At 41.2% G+C, this 19,605-nt stretch overlaps 1 protein-coding gene across 3 annotated transcripts; it reads right to left on the bottom strand.

Annotated features, from left to right (window-relative positions):
• Positions 1 to 2,589: 2,589 nt before the first annotated feature.
• Positions 2,590 to 15,524, bottom strand: LOC134415856 (plasminogen-like). 3 transcript variants are annotated; one of them, XM_063151790.1, is made up of 12 exons: positions 15,420 to 15,518; positions 14,072 to 14,207; positions 13,414 to 13,520; positions 12,268 to 12,382; positions 11,063 to 11,226; positions 10,379 to 10,508; positions 10,138 to 10,256; positions 8,501 to 8,663; positions 7,515 to 7,645; positions 6,519 to 6,678; positions 4,973 to 5,204; positions 2,590 to 2,925 (listed from the first exon to the last, which is right to left on the bottom strand). In XM_063151790.1, the coding sequence occupies exons 1-11, from the start codon at positions 15,466 to 15,468 to the stop codon at positions 4,997 to 4,999; spliced, it is 1,482 nt and encodes a 493-aa protein (XP_063007860.1). In that variant the 5' UTR covers positions 15,469 to 15,518; the 3' UTR covers positions 2,590 to 2,925; positions 4,973 to 4,996. The 3 variants fall into 3 exon arrangements, with proteins under 3 accessions (XP_063007860.1, XP_063007861.1, XP_063007862.1); XM_063151791.1 differs by having other exon boundaries at positions 5,014 to 5,204; XM_063151792.1 differs by lacking the exon at positions 13,414 to 13,520 and having other exon boundaries at positions 15,420 to 15,524.
• Between the last annotated feature and the right edge of the window lie 4,081 nt (positions 15,525 to 19,605).

Below are 19,605 nucleotides of genomic sequence, written 5' to 3'. Positions count from 1 at the left end.
TTGATTTTATAATAATTATGTGCCCTTGGACATTCACACTCAGCCCTGCCCTTTTGTTAAGGAATTAGCATGCCAAACAGCAGAGCTGAAGGTGATAATACCACACCCTGCAAAAGAAGTAGTTAAGTTACAAGGACAGAGACTTGTTGAAAATTTTACTGGGGAAATGAAATAAAGCCTTCTGAAGAGAAAGCACATGGTAAAAGAGTCTTTTAAACATATTGTTTCATACTGTTGCATGAAAAGTTTAAGCTTGTGGCGGGGGGGGGGGACAACTGATCCCTCTCCCTGCTCCAACATGTGATAAAAGTACTGGGAGTGTGTGGAAAGTGGTGGGGTTCCTAACAGTGCCCAAGAAGGAGCTGATACCCTGTTGGCCTTCTCCCAAATTATTGTTATTTGTTCCAAAATGTAGAGATCGGGCCCCAGACAAAAAATCTCTCGGAACCACCCCCAGCTTACAAGTTCAAGTATCAAAAATAGTTGTGCAAATTAGATAATGTTAAACTTCACACAAGGAAAGTGTTGCCTCCAAGAATACACTGGAAATCATGTATGATCTGCTTGACTCCTTGGGTGCTGAAAGATTGCTGCATGCATTTGCCCCCCAGAGCCTGATTGTCCTGCAGTTTTTGGACTCAAGAGCTGCTGGAGGGAATGAACTTCATAAAGGGATATTAATTAGATTTATGAATAGCAGCTGCCCCTTACAGGAGTTTCAGCATGCTTTCTTCTTCTTTCCCTTCCTCTCTATCTACTAGATGGGAGCAGGAGAGGAAAGGTCCCAGTGTGGTGGTTCCAGTCTGTTGTACTGAGATATGGGGTGGCTGTCAGAGGCTGGATGAGCTGAGTGTCTCAAACCAGTGCTGGTTGAGGATGGGTCAGGTCTTGCTTCTGGTGAGACAGTGCCCCACCCCCAGACCCCCAGCTTGGCTGAGCTGTCAATCAATCCATCAATCAATCAATCAGTCACTCACTGGAGGCCATACTAACCCAGCTCCTGATTCTTTCCAGCTGTAGACAGGGAAGGATTAAAAGAAAGATTTAAGCTGGAGAACCACTGAAGGGATTGGTTAAGTTGAAAAGGCTTATGTTCTGAAATCATGACCCTGAAAATGACATGCTGAGGAGGTTGGCATGAATGAGTTTTATTTTCTCTTTAACTCTCACCCCTGAGGCAATCCAGATCATTTCAGTAGTAGAATTGTACTGTATGTCATTTCCCATGATGTCCACTGACCTTTTCTCTCTCCCTGAGTACAGGTTCTGGGAATCTCCCTGAAACCTGCTTGGTTGGAGGGATAAGGGTGGTGATCTGGGACATGTGTATTTGTTTGTTGTAGGGTTACCTGGACATGTAAGATTGTGGAGACCAAAAGGCAAGGGGGCCTAAATTGAATTTGCCAAGCTTGTTTTGGAACTCGGCTTACAAGTCCAACAATTATCACAAGTAGATGTGTGAATTATCTAATGTTAGAGAATGCTAAACCTCAAAGTAGGAAAGTGATGCCTCCAGGAGCACGGGGAATCACAGATGATCTGCTGGATTTCTTTAGGTGCTAAAAGACTGCTGCATGAACTCACCCTCTGGAGCCTGATTATCCTGTGATTTTAGGACTCATGAGATGGTGGGGGGGAAAAGAACTGCATAAAAAGGTGTTAATTAGGTTTTACTGGTATAGCAATTGCCCATTATATGAGTTTCAATATGCTTTCCTTTCTCCTCTGTCTCTAGATGGGACCCTGATGAGACCGAAAGAGGAAAGGTCCCAGTGCCGTGGTCCCAGCTGATGTCTTGAGACACAGGATCCTTGTCAGAGGCTGGGTAAGTTTAGTGTCCTCAGCCACTTTTTGGGATGCTTGAAATGCTTGCTTATGTGCTGCTAGGTGAGGTGGTGCCCTGCCCTGCCCCCAGCCCCCCTCAGCCCTGGCAGAGCTGTCAATCAATCAATCAATCAATCACTGACATGGGGGTGTGGTGCTAACCCAGCCCCTGACTGGCCAAGTGACTGCAAGTCTCTCCTTAGGAGAAAGATCCATGGAGGCTTAACAGATGGACCACAGGGCCAGCACATGGTCTGGACCCTGCCAGCTTCTTGGAGTTCCTATCTCACCCACAATGGAATCCTAGGAGGTGGTAACTCTATGTGAGTTCTTCTAAATCTCTCCTGTCTTTCTGTCTTTCTCTGTCTCTCTTTTTTTATCCTAATTCTCTTTTCATGGAACTTTGTGAGTAATGTAAGATCTCATAGGTTTAAAAGTTTCTAGGTGAAATGGGCTAAGTAAATGCTAAGTACTAAATTAATGCTAAGTAATGCTATGATAAGTGAATATGGTGTCGTATTTAATCCTTTTGCCAAAGTCCCTTTATTTTCTATGTTTTTGCCAATAACCTTTTGTGTGATTTTTCACCTCTTGAGAGTATCTGGTTGGGATTTCTCTTTGTGCCAACTAGTGTAAAGAACCTTCAATTTAATTCCTGGATTGAGTATTTGGGGTGTAACAGGGGTGAAGTAGGAGCCTTACAGCTGCTGTCACATGCAACCATGTTGAATCACACAGGTACAAAAGGAACACTCCGACAGACAGTAGCAATTGCTCAGCTTGGCTACTGCTTTGCAATAGCTGCTTAAACTCAGCCAGTGGTGGTATTTATTGAGGATTCCTATGAATTATTACATACTTTTAAAAACTAGTCATAAAACCATACTTGGAATATTGTTTCTGACACAGGGACTGCTTTCCAGAAAAATTAGCCTGCATCCAGATTCAGTGGGAAGCTACTGCATTCTTGATTCAAGAAACGAAACCAGGAATTTGGGCAAAACCAGGCTTTGATGGCTGTGTACAGTCCAGTCCCCAAGGGGTGACTCCATACTGGACAAATTTGTTCTCTTGGCACACCAGAGATCCTCCAACTTCAGCCTAGGGAGGAAAAGAAAATATGAAGTAACTTCTCTAGTAATGGGGACACTAGGCATGCAAACAGCAAAACACTGGCAGGAATAATATTGTAGCTCCAAAGGCTTTAAAATATGACTGACACCAGGACTGCAGAGAGAGAAAGTGTTTTATTAGACTTGCTGGAATAAAATAATTGGGAGTGAAAAACCCCTTGTCTCTAAGCATCCAGGCCATGCTCTTGGTCTGAAGATCCACCAGTCATGGGTGTGAGTACATCCCCAGATCACTGTGACATAAATTACATGTAAAAAATTGGAACTTTCCTAATTTTCCACATCTCCGATCTACTTGATCTGGACAAAAATAATTTAACAGTTTTAATGCTTTGAATTCCTTAAAAGGCAGGCATAGCAGGATATGAATACCTGTGTCTGATGATTTTTGACTCTACCAATGAACACACTGCCCACAATCTCTAAGTCAGTATATTACAGTATATATACAGTATATTCAGTATATTACAAGCTTTGCTTCAGGTGAGTGGGATATTCACAACATTGGGCTAATATGAGTAAGATATTCCCTTACACAATTTTCCTGCTTTTCTGGTTGACTGTGTGAGTTAAGGAAAAAATGCTGTGTATACCTCAGTTCTTAGGCTTCATGCAGAAACATTGAGCTTCTGAAACTATTTCTGAGCCTTGAAAGTCCAAATTATATGCATTTACCTGCTTATAGTCAAAGTTAGATTATTCTTACCCTACAGTTATCTATGCTTCCCAAAGTAAATGCACCACAAAATTAATGATTTTTAACACTTCCATTCATAAATTCAGGGTGATTATATATTGATATCAAGGAACTTCAGGCTGAACATTTTCTATAACATATTGCAAATATCTGGAAAGTCTTCAAGATTTTTGCTAAATTGGTATCAGTAAGCACTTCCATGAGAGAAGCATATTTCTGCAGCCCATTAGACTGAAGGAGCAACTTTTGCTAACAAGGACTTTGCTACAGGTACTTCTTTTCTGCTGCATGTAAGAAGAGCACTCAACTCAATTTAGAAATGTGTCTTGTGTTCAACCCTGCCACCTTTGACCAATGTGAGCTGTTAATTAAGGAAGTAACAAAACAGGACATAGCAAAACCTCATTTATCTAATTTTGCAAAACTAATCTGCCTTTGAACAATACAAGCTAAGGTCACCCTTCTGAAAGCATAAAGCACAACACAAGCAAAATTCTTATGATAATAAGAGTCACATATTTCAATAGCACACAGCTAGAGAAATGTCCTTTTCCTCTTGTTCACCTAAATGAAAAAGGTGAATTCCTTCAGAATGCACTGTAAAAGGACATAGGCTACAGGAGATATACAAAGCGCTTGCTGCAAAATGCAGCAGTACAGATCAGGGAGCTGCAGGAGGGATGTAATTGTTACATTGCAAGCCTAGTCAGTGTCCTGGTTTTGGCTTAGATAGAGTTAATTTTCTTCTTAGTAGCTGGTAGAGTGCCCTGTTTTAGGTTTAATATCAGAATAACAATTACAACACACTGATATTTTGGTTGTTACTAAGTAGTGCTTACTCTAACTCAAGGACTTTTCAGTTTCCCCTTCTCTGCCAGTGAGGAGGTGCACAAGAAGCTGGGCAGAAGCATGGCCAGGACAGCTGACCTGGCCTGGCCACAGGGATGTTCCATCCCATAGAACAACATGCTTAAGCATTACATGCACTGGATGGAGCCACTAATTGCTGCTCAGGGACAGGCTGGGCATTGGTCAGCAATTGTATTGTGCATCCCTTTTGTTCTTTGGGTTTTGTCTCTCTCTTGTGTTTTCATTACAATTATTACTATTATTATTGCTGCTATTATTATTATAGTTATTGTACATAATTTTGTTTCAATTTTTAAACCATTCTTATCTCATGAAACTTACTTTTTAAAAAATTATCCTCCCCACGAACGAAGGGATGGGGGAATGAGTGAGCAGCTGCATGGTACTTAGTTTCTGGCTGTGGTTAAACCATGAGACTCAAGAATAATTTTGATAGGTTGCTATTTACCATAGGCACTACAGGAGGTGATGGTTATAGCCAGCTGTTACCAGATGTGGTGGGTGTAGTCCAGCCAGTGTTTTGTTCCATCATTCCAGGGGAGGCATTTGGTGCAGGCTCTTGTGCATGATCATCACACCTCTTGAGATTGCAGTACTCCCATATCGTGTTGGGGTCAGTGGTGAAACACCACGGGCTGCTGTCACCATCTGGGTTTCTACAATAGTTTTCCCTCAAATCCCTGCACAAATAAAGTCAACAGTCATGCTGCACAAGACTGAAAGTAAGCACAGGAATATCTTGACAAAAGAATGTACTATGTACATCTACTATGTACAAATAATAGATTTATTGGTTTTACTTTTGGTCAGATATCCTATTACCAGCAAGAACATCTGAGGCTGTGATGCTAGTGAAGAGTTGTATTTCACATGTGCATTGGAATCCTGAATGTATTTATGAATAAGGAAACAATTCAACTACTGGCTTATATCTGGTTGTAATATTTCAATGTACTAGTACCTAAATAATTACCCCACATGGCAATTTAAAAAAAATTACAAGTAGGTGTATGTGAGCATACACAATTGTCAGAATGTGTGAATTAGTAATAAATATGCAAGAAAATTCATACTATTATGGGGAACTTAGGCTTTTCAAAAATTTTTTAAATGTTAAAAGGTTCCTTCTCATATTCAGAAGAATGGCAAACAAATGCTTATGCAATTGATCCCATCTTACAGCCCAAACCCCATTTCTATTGAACAGGGTAGTCCTCTACTGACTTCAGTGAGAGGAATCCCATGTCTGTGCTGGGTGGGGCATGGGCAAGTAGAATTTCTCTTTTCAATAATTTGCAGAGTTGTAGTACTTCCCCCTCCTAAATCACAGCATGGTCTCAGAATAAAAAATAACTGAAGTGCTTTTTCTCTGAATATGACAGAACACATGAATTCCACATTTTCCTCACAATTGCTCCTGTAATCCTTTTGCTCTCCTGCCCTTACTAAAAACTGGCACATTAGTGATTTTGGTTAGCTTGTCACTGCTCCAGTCATTCCTGGTACAGTTTTGTTAATCTGAAGAAGTTAACTCAAGGGGAAATTTCAGTGCACAGAATTCTGGGTGCCCAATTCCAATAGCAAAGAACACTCAGTTGGCATTTCTGAGCATGACATATCTGACTGTGTGTTTTGTATCATAAATGCTGTGTCCTGCCCAGATTAAATCATTAGAAAGGCCACAACAGCAAGTTTCAAATTCATAAACTAAACACATATTTCAGTAGATGCCTTGTCTCTGGATGCAAGTCTCCTGGTGTTGGTTGCAGATCATATTTAAGAGTAAGGGACACAGCTGTATTTTACTCAGAATTTAGGTAACAAGAAAACACAATTCTTACAAATGAGACTAACAGAAAACATTTCTGTACATTAGAAAAGTTCTCTTTGATCGATATTTCCCCTAGCAGTGTTTTAAAGCATAGCTGTGCAAAGGTAATACAACCAGCAGCAGTTATTGCCAGAGAAAGCGAGAAAAGGTGAGATAAACGTACGCGTCCGGGAATTTCTCCGGGGTTTTTATGTGCCTGTGTGGGAACATGGAGCTCCAGGCCTGGCACTTCTTCCCTGATACAGTGACTGAAGCTGTGCCACGATAACTCTGCCCTTTGCCTCGGTAGCACTCCTCTGTTAGGGGAGCTTGTACAGGCACATCTGCAGCAAACAACAGAAACTGGTCTTTGGCATCGTGATTTTAATGTTCTTACCGAGCAGGCACAAGAAAGCCTCAAACACGCAGGATGACAAAAATGAACGACTCGTTTATGCAGACAGTATCCAGTGAAGTCATCACACCTGCAGCAGAAGGGCTGAGAAAACTTTCACAGTTTTAACATTTCACAGTTTTAACATCTTACGTCAGATGTTTTTCAGTGAAGGGTTCACCAGTTTCATCTTGGCATAAGTGAACATGTCAGAATTAAAGATAAGAAAGTTCTCATGCAAAATCCTCAAAGATTAGATACTGGTGATTTTGTCCATGATATTTCTCAAACAGACATTATGTTAAACTTCAGTCTCTCTATTGTCCTTTTGATTGTGCTAAGACTTTCTTGTTAATTTTGTGCTTAAATGAATGAATGTTTCAATGTGATTTTTAATTACATTGGAAGCTCTTATCATCTCATTTGTGGCTAACTTCCAAAACTAGGAGTTAATTTTGTTTAGCAATTTTTCATCCCTTTAAACCTTTTTATTTTTCAATGAATTTGCTATAATTGGCCTACCTTTGGGAAGAAAGTAATATAAAAACAAAAATATCTTTCATCTTGTAATTCTTCTATTGAGTTCAGCTTGTGATTTGTATCTTTCACTGTATTTTCCTAACCACTCAAAGTTTAATATTTGGCAGATTTTGCAACATGCCAGGCAGACAAACATTAAGAGTGACAAAGTGACTGAAAAAAAAAATTAAGCACATTTATAATATGAAACAATGAATCTTTCACTGGTTTGAAGTCCTTATCTCAATTACAGTCCACTATTCATACCAGCAATCCCTTCTTCTGTTCTGTCACAGGGAGGAATTGTGCAATATTCCCATCTAATGTTGCTGTTGGTGGTGTAGCACCAAGGCTTCTTCTCTCCATCAGGGTTTCTACAGTAGTTTTCCTCTAAGCCCCTTAAAACAAGAAATAGGAACACAGACTTTAAACCAGTCACAGAAATCCAGAAGAGTTGTGTCCATGACTATTAACAACTACTGCATGCAGAATTCAGCTCAGTGGTGTATTTATTCCTTTTGGAGATTGATTAACCTGTGCATCACTCCTTTGGGACTAATCAGTGGTCTTCAACTTCACAGTCTGAATGCTGAAGATATAGGAAGAACTCTTCTAATGCCTACACTTTCTGCTCTTGTTGTTGAGGTCACGATGCAGCAGTGAGAGCTGACTTCAAAACACAAGGCACTGATATCCCTGAGATTACAGTAAGAGCCAGGCAAGGCTGGAATGTGTACATAGGAGAACTGATGCACGCTGCTTTCTGCCCTGTGAGAGCGGACAGGGTTCCAGCTCCCTAGGAAAACTTGCAGGATCAAACTACAGAGCTATAAACCAGGTCAGTCCCAGCTATTCCTGCACATCAGTAATGCTCTGCAGACCCAGCTCCTCTGACCTTGGAGCACAAGGTATGGGAGTATGCTGTCCTTGGAGTATCACTCTTCAGAAGAGTAATGCATTGAAGATGTGCCAAAACACAGCCAAAGGATTTTTAACATAAAATTAGTGAACTAACTATAGCTCTGCTGTGGGATGTGAAGGAGACAAGTGAGAAAAATACATGAGAATAAACAGAGAGGCAGAAAAAATATGAAGAGCAAGACCTGAACAGAAGTAATGAGCACTGACAAACAGTGAGAATTACAACTTAACAGCATAAATGAGGAAAACCTGTCCTCCTCTTGCCTCTGCATGTGGATTGATAGGGAACAACTGTTCTTTGGTATTTGTTAAAATGATGAGGTTCAGCATACTTGCAGGGGTATCTGTCAGGAACCCAGCCATGCTTGTGAGGAAACTGCGTGTTCCAGTGTTGGCAGGCATTTCCTGACTCGGTGATGGCTATCCTTCCTCGATAGTTTTCTCCTCTCCCTGAAAGACACTGGGAGTCCAGGCCAGAGACTGGTGGGGGTGTAGCTGTAACAGGAAAAGAGAAAAAAAAGAAAAGGGAAGGGGAGGAAAATACTGTTAAGTAATGCTTTCAAAAATATATGAATGCCTTTGTTTCTGTAATGTTGAAGATGTATTTTTTTTATTTCAGCAGAGGTTACACTGGTTAAAAGCCATGTAAAAATCAAGGAGGACATTTTTATGGGCCTCCAGACTGCCAGATGGATGTCCTGTGTCTGCCCTTTTACAGCAGCTAGTAAATAACTTGACTGGGTTGAGCCAGACTCTGTGCCTACTGTCCCCTGACAGCAGAGCAGGAAAGGCAGAATAGTCTTGCACAGTCTTGTAAACCCAAGTGAGATGGAGTTTTGTCGAGTATTGTATTATAATAATACAGTACTCAATACAATACACACAGGTAGTGTGGAAGGGCAGAAAGGACCAAGAAGAAATTGTGAGAGAAAGCAGAGCAGCCTTCAGAGTTGAACCTCTGCAGTCAGTGAACTGGGGAAGAGGGACAGAAGGAATAGTGAAAAAAAGAAAGAAAGTGAAATGGTCTGCCATATGGGGAACAGCAAAGAAAACAAGAGTAATGATCAGAGGCCTAGAACCTGCAGAGGGCAAATGGAAAATTAACTTACAGCACATCCTTACAATATACAGAATTCCGCAAGGACATGAGTGTGACCCTAAAAGGTTGGTATGTTCTTTAAACTTAAAGTTTTAAGTGCAGGATGGAAATGCTATGGTAATTGTCACAATTTATCATACAAAAGTCTATAAATAGTTATTCTGCCATCAGTAATTGAGCATGCTAAGAGAACCACATCTAGCAAACATACACCACTGCTTAGAGCACTGGCAAGTGCAGATATATAAGAAAGCAATCTCTAGAGAGAAAAACCACACTTATAATTGTTTTTTCTCGAAGTGCAATCCACTTCTACAATAGGGAATGTTACCTCTTTATTCAGTGCCTTGGAAATATCCAGATTTAGTGTGCTCAACTTAATGGATTAAGCTAGCTCACTGATAGGCCAGATTTTTCTCCTGAGGCATGAACCTGTTTCTCAGGATTCATGCCTTGCTAGGAAAAAGGCAGCACTGGCTGTGCAGATCAGACCCAGGTAAAATATCACAGTATAGCCACATGGTAATTTAGATGATTTCTGTGAGTTAGCAGATCAGCAGTAAACCACCACCTGATTTAACCTTAATGTCCTGCCTCCCAGGTAAGTTGAAAAGTAAAATGGTTAAAGACAAATTAAGGTTTCCCATAACATCTTTGGCCATATTTCACTTTGTGACACCTTCATCCTCACTGACCATACATGATTTTACCTAATAGAAGTTTAATGAGTGATTCTGCTTATTAATGTGCACTTTCCCTGATTCACAGAGATATCTGTAGGTTACTCAGAACTGTGGTTTCTTTTCTTTCACCTCCTTGCATAATTTTAATGAGCTACCCTGTGGAGTGATGTCAGGAAATCAGACTCACCGCACCGAGGAATGTTGCAATATTCCCAGCGTTTATTCGGGTTGGTAGTGAAACACCAGGGCCGAAGTTCACCATCAGGATTGCGGCAATAATTCATCTTCAGATCCTTCTCTGGATAGCTGTACATTGAAAATGGAGAGAAACTTGGGAGGCAGCAACAGCCACGTGCAGCAATGAGGCTGTCTGCAGGCAGGCTCTCCCAGGCTCTGTGGGAATGAATTTGGTGCTGAGTGTCACTCACTGTTTCAGGATAAATCCATGCATATGAGGCTCTTGCACATCCCAGTGCTGGCACTCCAGTCCAGACTCTGTTCTGGAAGCTTCTCCGCGGTAATCCTCGCCGTTACACTGCATGCACTCCCCCTGAGGTCCTAGGCAGAAGGAAAAGTAGCAAGGAACACCCCAGCCTATTCATGGAGGATTATGCTGAAAGGATGAGTAGGGTTTGCTACAGCTAACAATGAAGGGAATTCAGAAAGCTGTGCATTACAGCCTGGCCAAATTAACAATGCTTCAGGAGTATGTTTCACTTGCAGGGAGGAATTTGTCATGTATCTGTATGTACTGTTAGCAAGGGGAGCTCAGTGTGTCACACAGCACTTTACCCTTGTTACAATTAAATAAATTATTGCTGTAAGAGCAATAATAGTCCTTATCCAGATCTCTGCAGTTCTCTGCCAGTAGAGTAAAATGTAGCAAGACAGATAAAGATAAAGCAAACAATATCAGCAAATTTAGTTCTTCCATATTTACAAAATAACTTTGGTAACTCAAGCCAATTAGGAAAAAAACCTCTCTGTTGAGAACTTCTCAAGTTCATCTTGATTTAAATTCTAGTTTGAAAAAATCTGTAGAAATAAAGCACAAAAAAGTAGCAGGAATAATATAACCTACTTGAACATCCTTCTCTGAAAAGTAAATATACCTTCTCCAGTGTGCATGACCTGGTCCTCACACTCTGGGATGGCACAGTAATCAAATCTCATATCAGGATCTGTTGTGTAACACCAGGGTCCATTTTCATCTGCATCAGGGTTTCTGCAGTAATTTTCTTCCAACCCTGCATTGGGGTGTTTTTCAGGTGTATAACTGTAATAGTATTAAATTTCTATTTTAATGCCAGTACTTTAGTGGTGTGGAAAGGAAAAGTTCAACCTGCTCAGCTAGCAAGGAATTTTATTCATTCAGAGTAAAAATGAGAGAAACTGATTTCCCATTGTAATCTATAAATGAAAATTGAAAAATCATTCCTAACTACAATTATTAGTAGCTTTCTCCCTAGCCCCAGTTGCCACGAAGAAGCGAGCTTACAGCCTGTAAGGACAATGACAGTCTCAAAGGACAATTATTGTCTTTAATATGTGCATCCAATTGATCTAATGAGCTCACTGCAACCTGTGGCTCTGTCATGTGTTTGTCTTAATGGAGTTGCTTTAAAAGTTGTGTATTTCTAGAGTATTCATCAAACACTACTAGGTCTCATAGAGATCTGAAGCAAGTGAAGCTGGGCTTCTTCTTACAGCAATCTTCCCAGAGAAGACGAAATTACTTTTAAATTATCTGAACAAGAGTATCCGAGTGTATTTAATTAGAATAAAAGCAAAATAATTTTTAAAAAAACCCTTCAGCTTAGATGAGAGGACACAGGACCTCTGCTTCCCCACTTGCTTCAGTGAGCCCAATGGCAGCCGGCCCTGAGAAGACTCTACCTAGCCAGATCCATTTGGTCCTTGGATACTTTTCTCAACTTTTTTTTTTTTTTTTTTTACTATCTGTATGGCAGGTAGGAGGAGCCTAGAGTTGGACAGATATCACTTTATACAGAGGAGAGTAATTCTGACCCCACTGTTACCAATAGCAAAAATCTTCAACGTGTTGAGAGGAGCATTTAATCTGCTTAAGACACCTCACATTTAGACACAACTTCTCTAGCTGACAATGCATCCTTTCTTTACCCAGATCATTACAGTAGAGTCAAAAGTAACAAGACAGATAAAGATCAATTTGTTTTTAAAAGTCACCTGACAACAGGATTTGATAACTTGTACTATAAATCTGTGTATATATATGAAGATGAGGAAACTTGGAAAAGGTTCAGAACAGCAGAAAGAAATGTAAATAGGGACATACTTTGGTTTGTGGGGTATTTTTTCTGCCCACTTCTGGCATGGAATACCCCTCTGAGTCTTGGCTTCTGTTCCTCTGTAGTCTGTCCCAATCCCTCTTTTACACTGCATAAGGTAAACTGAAATGGAATCAAATTTGTAAATTCAGTGGTGTTACAACATTCATTGGTGCTGAAAATCTGCAGATATAACTGAAGCTCATCTGCATGTGATGGACCATGTTTTACTCATGTTTTGAACCTCTTGTGCCTGAAGACATTCTATAATGTATTTTAAATTAGTTACAGCTACTAGAGATCTAAAGAGAAACATTTCTGAAGCATTGTTATAAAGCTATATAATCAAGTAAAGAGAACAGCTATATCAAGTTTTTGGTGTGCAAAATAATGCAGGCTTATACTATCATAATACAGGGATAAATAGGAATGTCTTTCAGCAGCAGCTGGGGATTCTTGGATAGGCATTGTTCATAAGCATATTTGCAGTGTGGGTGTCACCCAGCCATCCCTTTAAGGCAGAAAATAGTTATCAAAATGCACTTGTCACATAAGGGCCCCCAAACTTTTGATTCATCTTAGCCTCGGACTCTCCCAGGTGTTGTTCTAGTGGGATTCCAAGGCAGAGAATGCAAATCCTGTCAATGGTGCTTTTATTGGCAACAGACACTGAAAAATTTCCAGTTGTTGAGGGCAGTGATCTTGATTTTCCCTTCCTTTTCCTTTTTCTTGTTTGCACAAGAAGAATCTCCCCAAACCTCAAAATATAAGATGGAAATGTTAGAGCAAGGACAGGAGACCAATCTGCTGGGAAAAAATGGGTTCCTCCTAAATTATTTTAGCCTGTCTAAATAATAAAACTGGACACATCTGACACCTGGGGAGAGGAGATGAAGACTATATAACTGGGTCGGAAAGGAAGGCAACAAGTAACTTCCCAGTTCAAATGGCACATGGAGACCACCATGGATCTAGGCCTTGGTGTTTGATCCCTCTTGAACAGCATTTTTAGTAATGTGGCTTCTTCCTGTTTGGCCCCCAAATTCTCTATTAGTTTTCTGCCCTATAGAGGGATTTGCTCCAGCACTGCAGCAGAGAAAAGAAGGATGCCATTACTTGATGAGTAAATATGTTACATCTTATTGTACACATACTTATCTTCTCATAAAGAACTGTGTCTGTGCTGGCAAATGTCACTGTCATTTTAGCATTTTCAGCCAGTGTTAAACACTGTAGCTTTTTCCTGGTGAATAGGAAAGCCCTGTTGAAATTGAGAAGGAAGCAATATTGACATAGGAAGCAATATTTTATATTCATTTCAAATTATTAAACTTATAAGTATTTTTCTATAAATTATTAATTTGCTAGCACTGTCTTATATTCATTCTTATCTTTCAGATACTGCACTCAGTATTTTAGACAAGTAAGAGGTTAGGGTTATCTACTTCTCTCAAGTGGCTCACTTATTCAGGATATATGACTTCATGAATAAATTATTGTGTGGGGAACTAGAAACTGCACTGGCAAAACATTATCAACATCATCCTAGCTGCTCAGGTTAGTTACTGTCCCTACAATGAACTAGAAATCTTGCACTCTTGAGAAACAAAGCAACACCCAGCTAGAGACACTCAAGCAGTTCTCCATGTAATGTTGGATAAGAATGGGAACTTGAATATTTATTATAAAGTGAGTAGTAGGTTGTAAATCTGCTGCAGCAGAATGGGGATGTGGTTCTGAGTAAAGGTAGGAACATATCATTGATATGCAGACCCCCACAATGGCACAGTTTTAATATTCAACAGAAATTACCTGCAGGTAAAATTTCTTTCTGCTTCACATTTGTCTGCGCATTCTTTTTCATCATTTGTCTCATAAAACTGTTTCTTTCGAGTAAGTATCCAAACACCATCTGTTCTTGAATAGTCATCCAGTATATCTCCTTTCACTAGAAGGGAAGGAATCAGACATTAGAACTGAGAATTCTGCAGTTAAGATCATCTCTGGATTTCAGTCCCATTTTCCATGTAGCTTGGACAGGTGAAGACACAATTTATTTTGCATAATTCTGGGTAAAAGATGATAAACTCTGAGGTTATTTCTGTCTCCTGACAGAATCACAGCTGAATGACTGCAACATGTCGTGGGAAGAAAGAAGCAGAAGAAAGATGTAGAGGCACAAATAAACCCCCCACTTTCTCAGTTTTCTTTTATAACCTGCTGCAATCGTATAATTATATGTCCCTGGTATTCTGACCTTAAGTCCCCGATATTCTGACCTGAACTATTAAACACTCATAAAAACCGTGCTGATATGTATTTATCAGTATTTTTAAAAAGTCATTTAAGTGCCATGCAATTATACAAAATTTCAAAGTACAAGAGAGTACAGTAGCTGATTGAAATCTGATTGAAATATATACTACATATGGAATATTTATTTACAGAATTTGTAGATAAGCTTGAAATCCATATATTACCATCAAAGGAACACCTATCATCTTTTGGAACTGTAAGAAAGAATTCTGAATATATTCTTGGAAAAGGTTATCTAGGTTACTGAGGAGTAAATTTCTACCTACTGCCCTCTGGAAAACAAGGTAGAACATTTTATTGTGTTTGACAACAGAAAATGTGAAATTGTTGGAATATAAAGAAGCCCGTTAATTTTTAATTTTGTTTTAAATATTCCATTTCAAAGCTTTAAAACTCCTGTCATAAAGGATGAAAATCAGTATCACTGTGCTTAACAATGCTTGGCAGTAAACACAGCTTTACCTTTAGCATTTGATCCAAAGCCTGCTGAAATTAGAGCTAACTTCTGACTGACTGCTGTGGGTTTTGCACAAGCCTTTGACAGGCTGCTTCCCAAGGGTGCCCTGCCTCTGGCTGTGGGAAAGGTTTGTCTGGGGCCATTAGTTGCCCATGCAGACACCAAGGCAGCTGGGCTTGTGGTGTTGCAAATGAGCACAACCCTGGGGCAACCACAGCTCTCTCTGTGCTCAACAGCAGCTCCTTCTGAGCAGCCAGGCCCCATCAAACCCATCATTGTCCAGGAAAGGAGTGACACATTGACTTAGGGACCTACCTTCACCACACAGAGCCTGCTAGTGTTTGGCCCCAGTCCCAACCGGGCAAGCAGAAGGCAAAGGGCTCTTACCTGAGCTGAGCAAGAAAAGGAAGAGAAAGGCAGCTTTGCTAATCCCCATTTTGGCCCAGATGGCGTGTGCTGGGAATTGTGTTGGTGCACAAAGTTTTATTGACTCGCACTAGAGTGAGGCAGCATCAAACAAACAAGGCAGGAGGATTAAGTTAATCATTCTCCTGTGCTGTGCCCCCCCTGCCATGGTGTGGCTATGAAAACAACTTTGAATTGGATGGATTACCAAATCAGGCTCAATAATTTCTACTGGATACTGGGAAATGTGAAGGCACTTTCTTCTTTTGTGGGACATGTTTTTGTTGTTTTTTTTTTTTTTTTTTTTTCCTCAGATTGCTTGACATCACTTTGTTAAGGTAAAGATGAGGATCATAGTGGTGGAAAGTATGGGAACAAGACACAATCCACACACCTAATTCAATATAGTCCTGGGTATTCAGCTTTAGGTCCCAATTGTATTTCCAGTCAGAGACTCAGACTGCTTTAGATTGAAACTGCTGCTGATTTATGCTCCTGTGTAAGTCAGTCCCCCAAACCAGACCCTGAGAATGCTAACTCCTTATCAGAATTGTTTTTTTAACACCCTCCCATGCCCTTTCTGGAGTTAAAAAAATACTTCCCTCAGCCCTTTTCTGATTCTGGTTTAGTTTTTGTTGTTCATGACTTGGGAGGCACACTCACTTTGGTTCAGTGTATGATGTGCCTTTGGCCTCCAGGCAAAGCTGCTGATATCTCAAGTCTGCCCAGACCTCAGGGTGTGTGCAGGGTGCCCCATGCATTTCAGCAACATCTGTCACATCTGTCAACCCCATGGGGCTCAACTAAGGCAAGCCAGGCATTGCAGCCTTAGTGCCTTCAGGAGTTTCCACTGGCCTGCCTGGCCAGTCAGGGTAGCCTTTAGCTGGGATGGGGAGGGCAGATGGGAACACAGCGGGGAGGAAGGTGGGAGCCCTGCACATTCCCCTCTGTGCTGGGAGTCACTGGGGTAAAGGCAGTGGCCAAAAGGTACATGGCTCCAGGGCACAGCTGGGACGTGCACCCTGAGCTGCTGAGGGGGCAGTGGGGGAGTGGCCTTTCTGTGGGCTTTTAGCCTCAGCTTTGTCACACTGCAGAGGGCTCTTAGCCAATGTGTAACCTGTAGTGACAACAGGCAGGAGTGACACTAGCAGGAGAATAAGTCTTTGGTCCTAACTAACTGTTTTGTGGTGAGCTGTGTCTATATGCCAACATCATCCACAGCTCATCTGCATCCCAACCTATACAGACAGGATTTGAGCTATCATTCAATCTGTATCACATCTGAAAGAAGGATATTCCTACAAGGATGTTCCTACAAGGCTTCAGAAAATCCGTGGTTAAACAGAGAAAAGAACCCAAAATTTCTATGAAGACACTCATGGTGGAAACAATCACCACTGCTTTCTGCTTGGCCAGCCAGCCAGTCTGTACCCTCCAAGCAGCATGTCAGCACATGCACAGGTGAATCCTGGGGCCACAAGGCTGTGGGAGAGGCAGGCTGTCCTCATGGAAGCCAGGAACAACTCACAGAGACATTATGGGGACATGAGTGGGAGGAAGCAGGACTAGGGGACCATTTGGGGGAGGTGGGTAGAAGGGCATGCAGGACCTGAAGATTCCCCAGTTTAATACAAAGAGAAGTGAGGTTACCAGGAGATGCAGTGGGACATGATGAGCAGGGATGTGAACTATGGGGAGCCAAGCCTTGCTTTTTCTGTCACTGACAGCACTACCTGCTCTGTCCTCAGGTAGCAAATACCATAGACTACAGATGCAGAAGTCAGAAACCACTCTAGATCTGCTTGCAAGTAGCATGGAAACGACTTTTCTCTTGGAGTTAATTTAAATCTTAGAACAATCAAAAGCAGAGAGATTTTTACGCCGATGTTCTAATAGCAACAAGTAAAACCACATCTTTGCTGATGAAAACTATGCTGCAATCCCACTTCAGGCTGTGAGATTTTCTGGAGAACGTGCTGTGCTGGCAATGTCCAGAGGGGTGCAGCAGACGATAGCTTTTGGAAAAAGTGAGTGACATCGAATCCCTAGCATGGAAAAAGTATCAGACCACACTGAGGATACGTTGTCAGGCCATGTTTGTCCACAAGCTAGCTCACATTGCTGCTCAAGCTTATAAGGAAATTTGTTGTTCGCAATTATGCTTTTCTTTTCTTTCTCAGTTTCCCCTTTTCCTTCCTACCTTAATATAACAGGTTTCATATTGATTGGCTTGAACTAATATAAATAGGGTAAAAAGCTTTATTTTCTCAATGCAATACTCTGTGTAGGAAAGACAGCATGCAAGTGTGAAATACAGATTAAAAACAGAAAGAGAAAGAGCGATGGGAAAATAGCCAAGTGTAATATTATCACTGAAAGGTACTCAAAAACATAATAAAGGTTATGATGCAGTGAAAAATAGAGTCTCTTTGGAGTAAAGAAAAGCTCACAATTTTGTGAGAAAATAGCACAGATTTAATGAAAATTAGGAAAATTAGAAGGACAAGAAATTACTAGATTGAAAAGATAAATAAATGTTGATAGAACAAATAAGTGAGATTAAGTGAGAATAAGTTCAACATAAGGTTTTTAAAATTAATTTGGAAAAATACAGATAAAGAGCTGAACAGTAATGTAAACATACAAAAAAAAAAAAAAAAAAAAAAGAATGTGAATGTCCAGTATCAAATTATAAAATACTTTCTTTAGGCTTTCAGCTTGAAGAAAGAAAGATTTGTACATGCTTGCACATCCTATACTTTTGCTAGAGAGCATCATGCAGCTCTGCTGCACTGGCTTGCAGTGTGTGTTTTCTGTAAGAGCTGAGCAGAGGATTTGTTATTTAATCACGGTGCTACTTCCAGCCACTGACTCACTCAGTGCTGTCAGTGGGACCACAGGGCTTTTAGACAGGCCTTGGGTAAGTTTCATCACCCTGTACTCTGCACTGTGAGGCCACACCTCAAGTGCTGTGTCCAGCTCTGGGCAAGCTCGCTGCAAGAAGGACATTGAGGCCCTGGAACAAGTCCAGAGGAGGGCAATGGAGCTGGTGAAGGGTCTGGGACACAACTCCTGTGAGGAGCGAGTGACTGAGGGAGCTGGGGGTGTTTAGCTGGGAGAAAAGGAGGCTCAGGGAAGACTTGAAATTTTGCCTGGGGAGGTTTTTGGATCTTCATGACTAGAAACTTCAGAAACAGGTTTGATAAACATCTGACAGACATTTTAGATCTGTACATGTTCTTACATCATGATGGTTGAACTCAATCCTTTTCATTGCCTTTTTCTTCTCATTCTGTGAATTTCTGTGAATTAGAATTCCTCAGCACAGCTATAGAGCAACTCTCCATAAGCCATTACCAATAAAGCTTCTTTCTCTGTTGAATGGTTTTTGCACCTTCTCTCTTCCTTCTCCATGATACACTGAGCTTACAGACATGAAGAGAAGAAACACATTTCCAGAACTTCAGACTCATTCACTTAAGAGTTGGGATTGATGAACCTTGTGAGTCCCTTCCAAGTCAGAATATTCTGTGATTCTTGAAATGCTCACATTCCCACAGCACTGTGCCCATTAGCTGTCTTGGTTTTACGTACATGTCCTGCTCAGCTGGCAGGCTGCAGCTCTGTGCCCTGGGTCTGTGGGTCACTCTTGCAGCACTTTGGTTTCCTTTGGGAAAAGTACAGGACTCTGAATCCTTGCCCCAGGAAGACTGACTGATCAGAATAACTCGCTTCAAAGAAAGAAAAATCTTTTCCAAATCACTCTGGGAACACACAGCAATCTCCTTTCTCAAGACATCTCCAGCATGAGCCTGCAAGCAACATCATTTCATTCAAGTGACAGCTTCCTCTGCCCCAGGGGCACACCAAGCACAGTTGGTTTGCCCCTGCTTTTCACAACATAATTGAGACTTCTGGAGTTACCTCACCTTGACAGCTCTGTTGTTTTCAGCTGGGGTGCCCCCCAGCTATGATGAGAGATGCAAGTCAGACTTGTTTAGGCCTGATCCCTGGCCTCTGCCAGGAGGAGGGAGCTGAGGAGGGAGACTTTGTGTCCTGCTGGCATCCACCAGACTGGGCTCTGCCTCCCACCCAGCAGCTGCTTTCCTGCCTCAGGCTCTCATACACCCAGCTTCTCAGCACCACAGGCATTACCAGCATGCTCCCA

This window comes from Melospiza melodia, chromosome 3, assembly GCF_035770615.1.
Source record: "Melospiza melodia melodia isolate bMelMel2 chromosome 3, bMelMel2.pri, whole genome shotgun sequence".
In the NCBI taxonomy this organism is placed as follows: domain Eukaryota; kingdom Metazoa; phylum Chordata; class Aves; order Passeriformes; family Passerellidae; genus Melospiza; species Melospiza melodia.
Note: the sequence above shows the minus strand (reverse complement) of the source record. Positions and strands in the feature narration are given on the sequence as shown.

Coding starts and splice junctions, on each gene's coding strand:
- LOC134415856 (XM_063151790.1), bottom strand. CDS start 15,468: ATGGGGATTAGCAAAGCTGCCTTTCTCTTCCTTTTCTTGCTCAGCTCA. Junction 13,521..14,071: donor GAAAGAAATTTTACCTGCAG/GTAATTTCTGTT, acceptor CAATTTCAACAG/GGCTTTCCTATTCACCAGGA. Junction 10,257..10,378: donor CATGGATTTATCCTGAAACA/GTGAGTGACACT, acceptor TTCAATGTACAG/CTATCCAGAGAAGGATCTGA.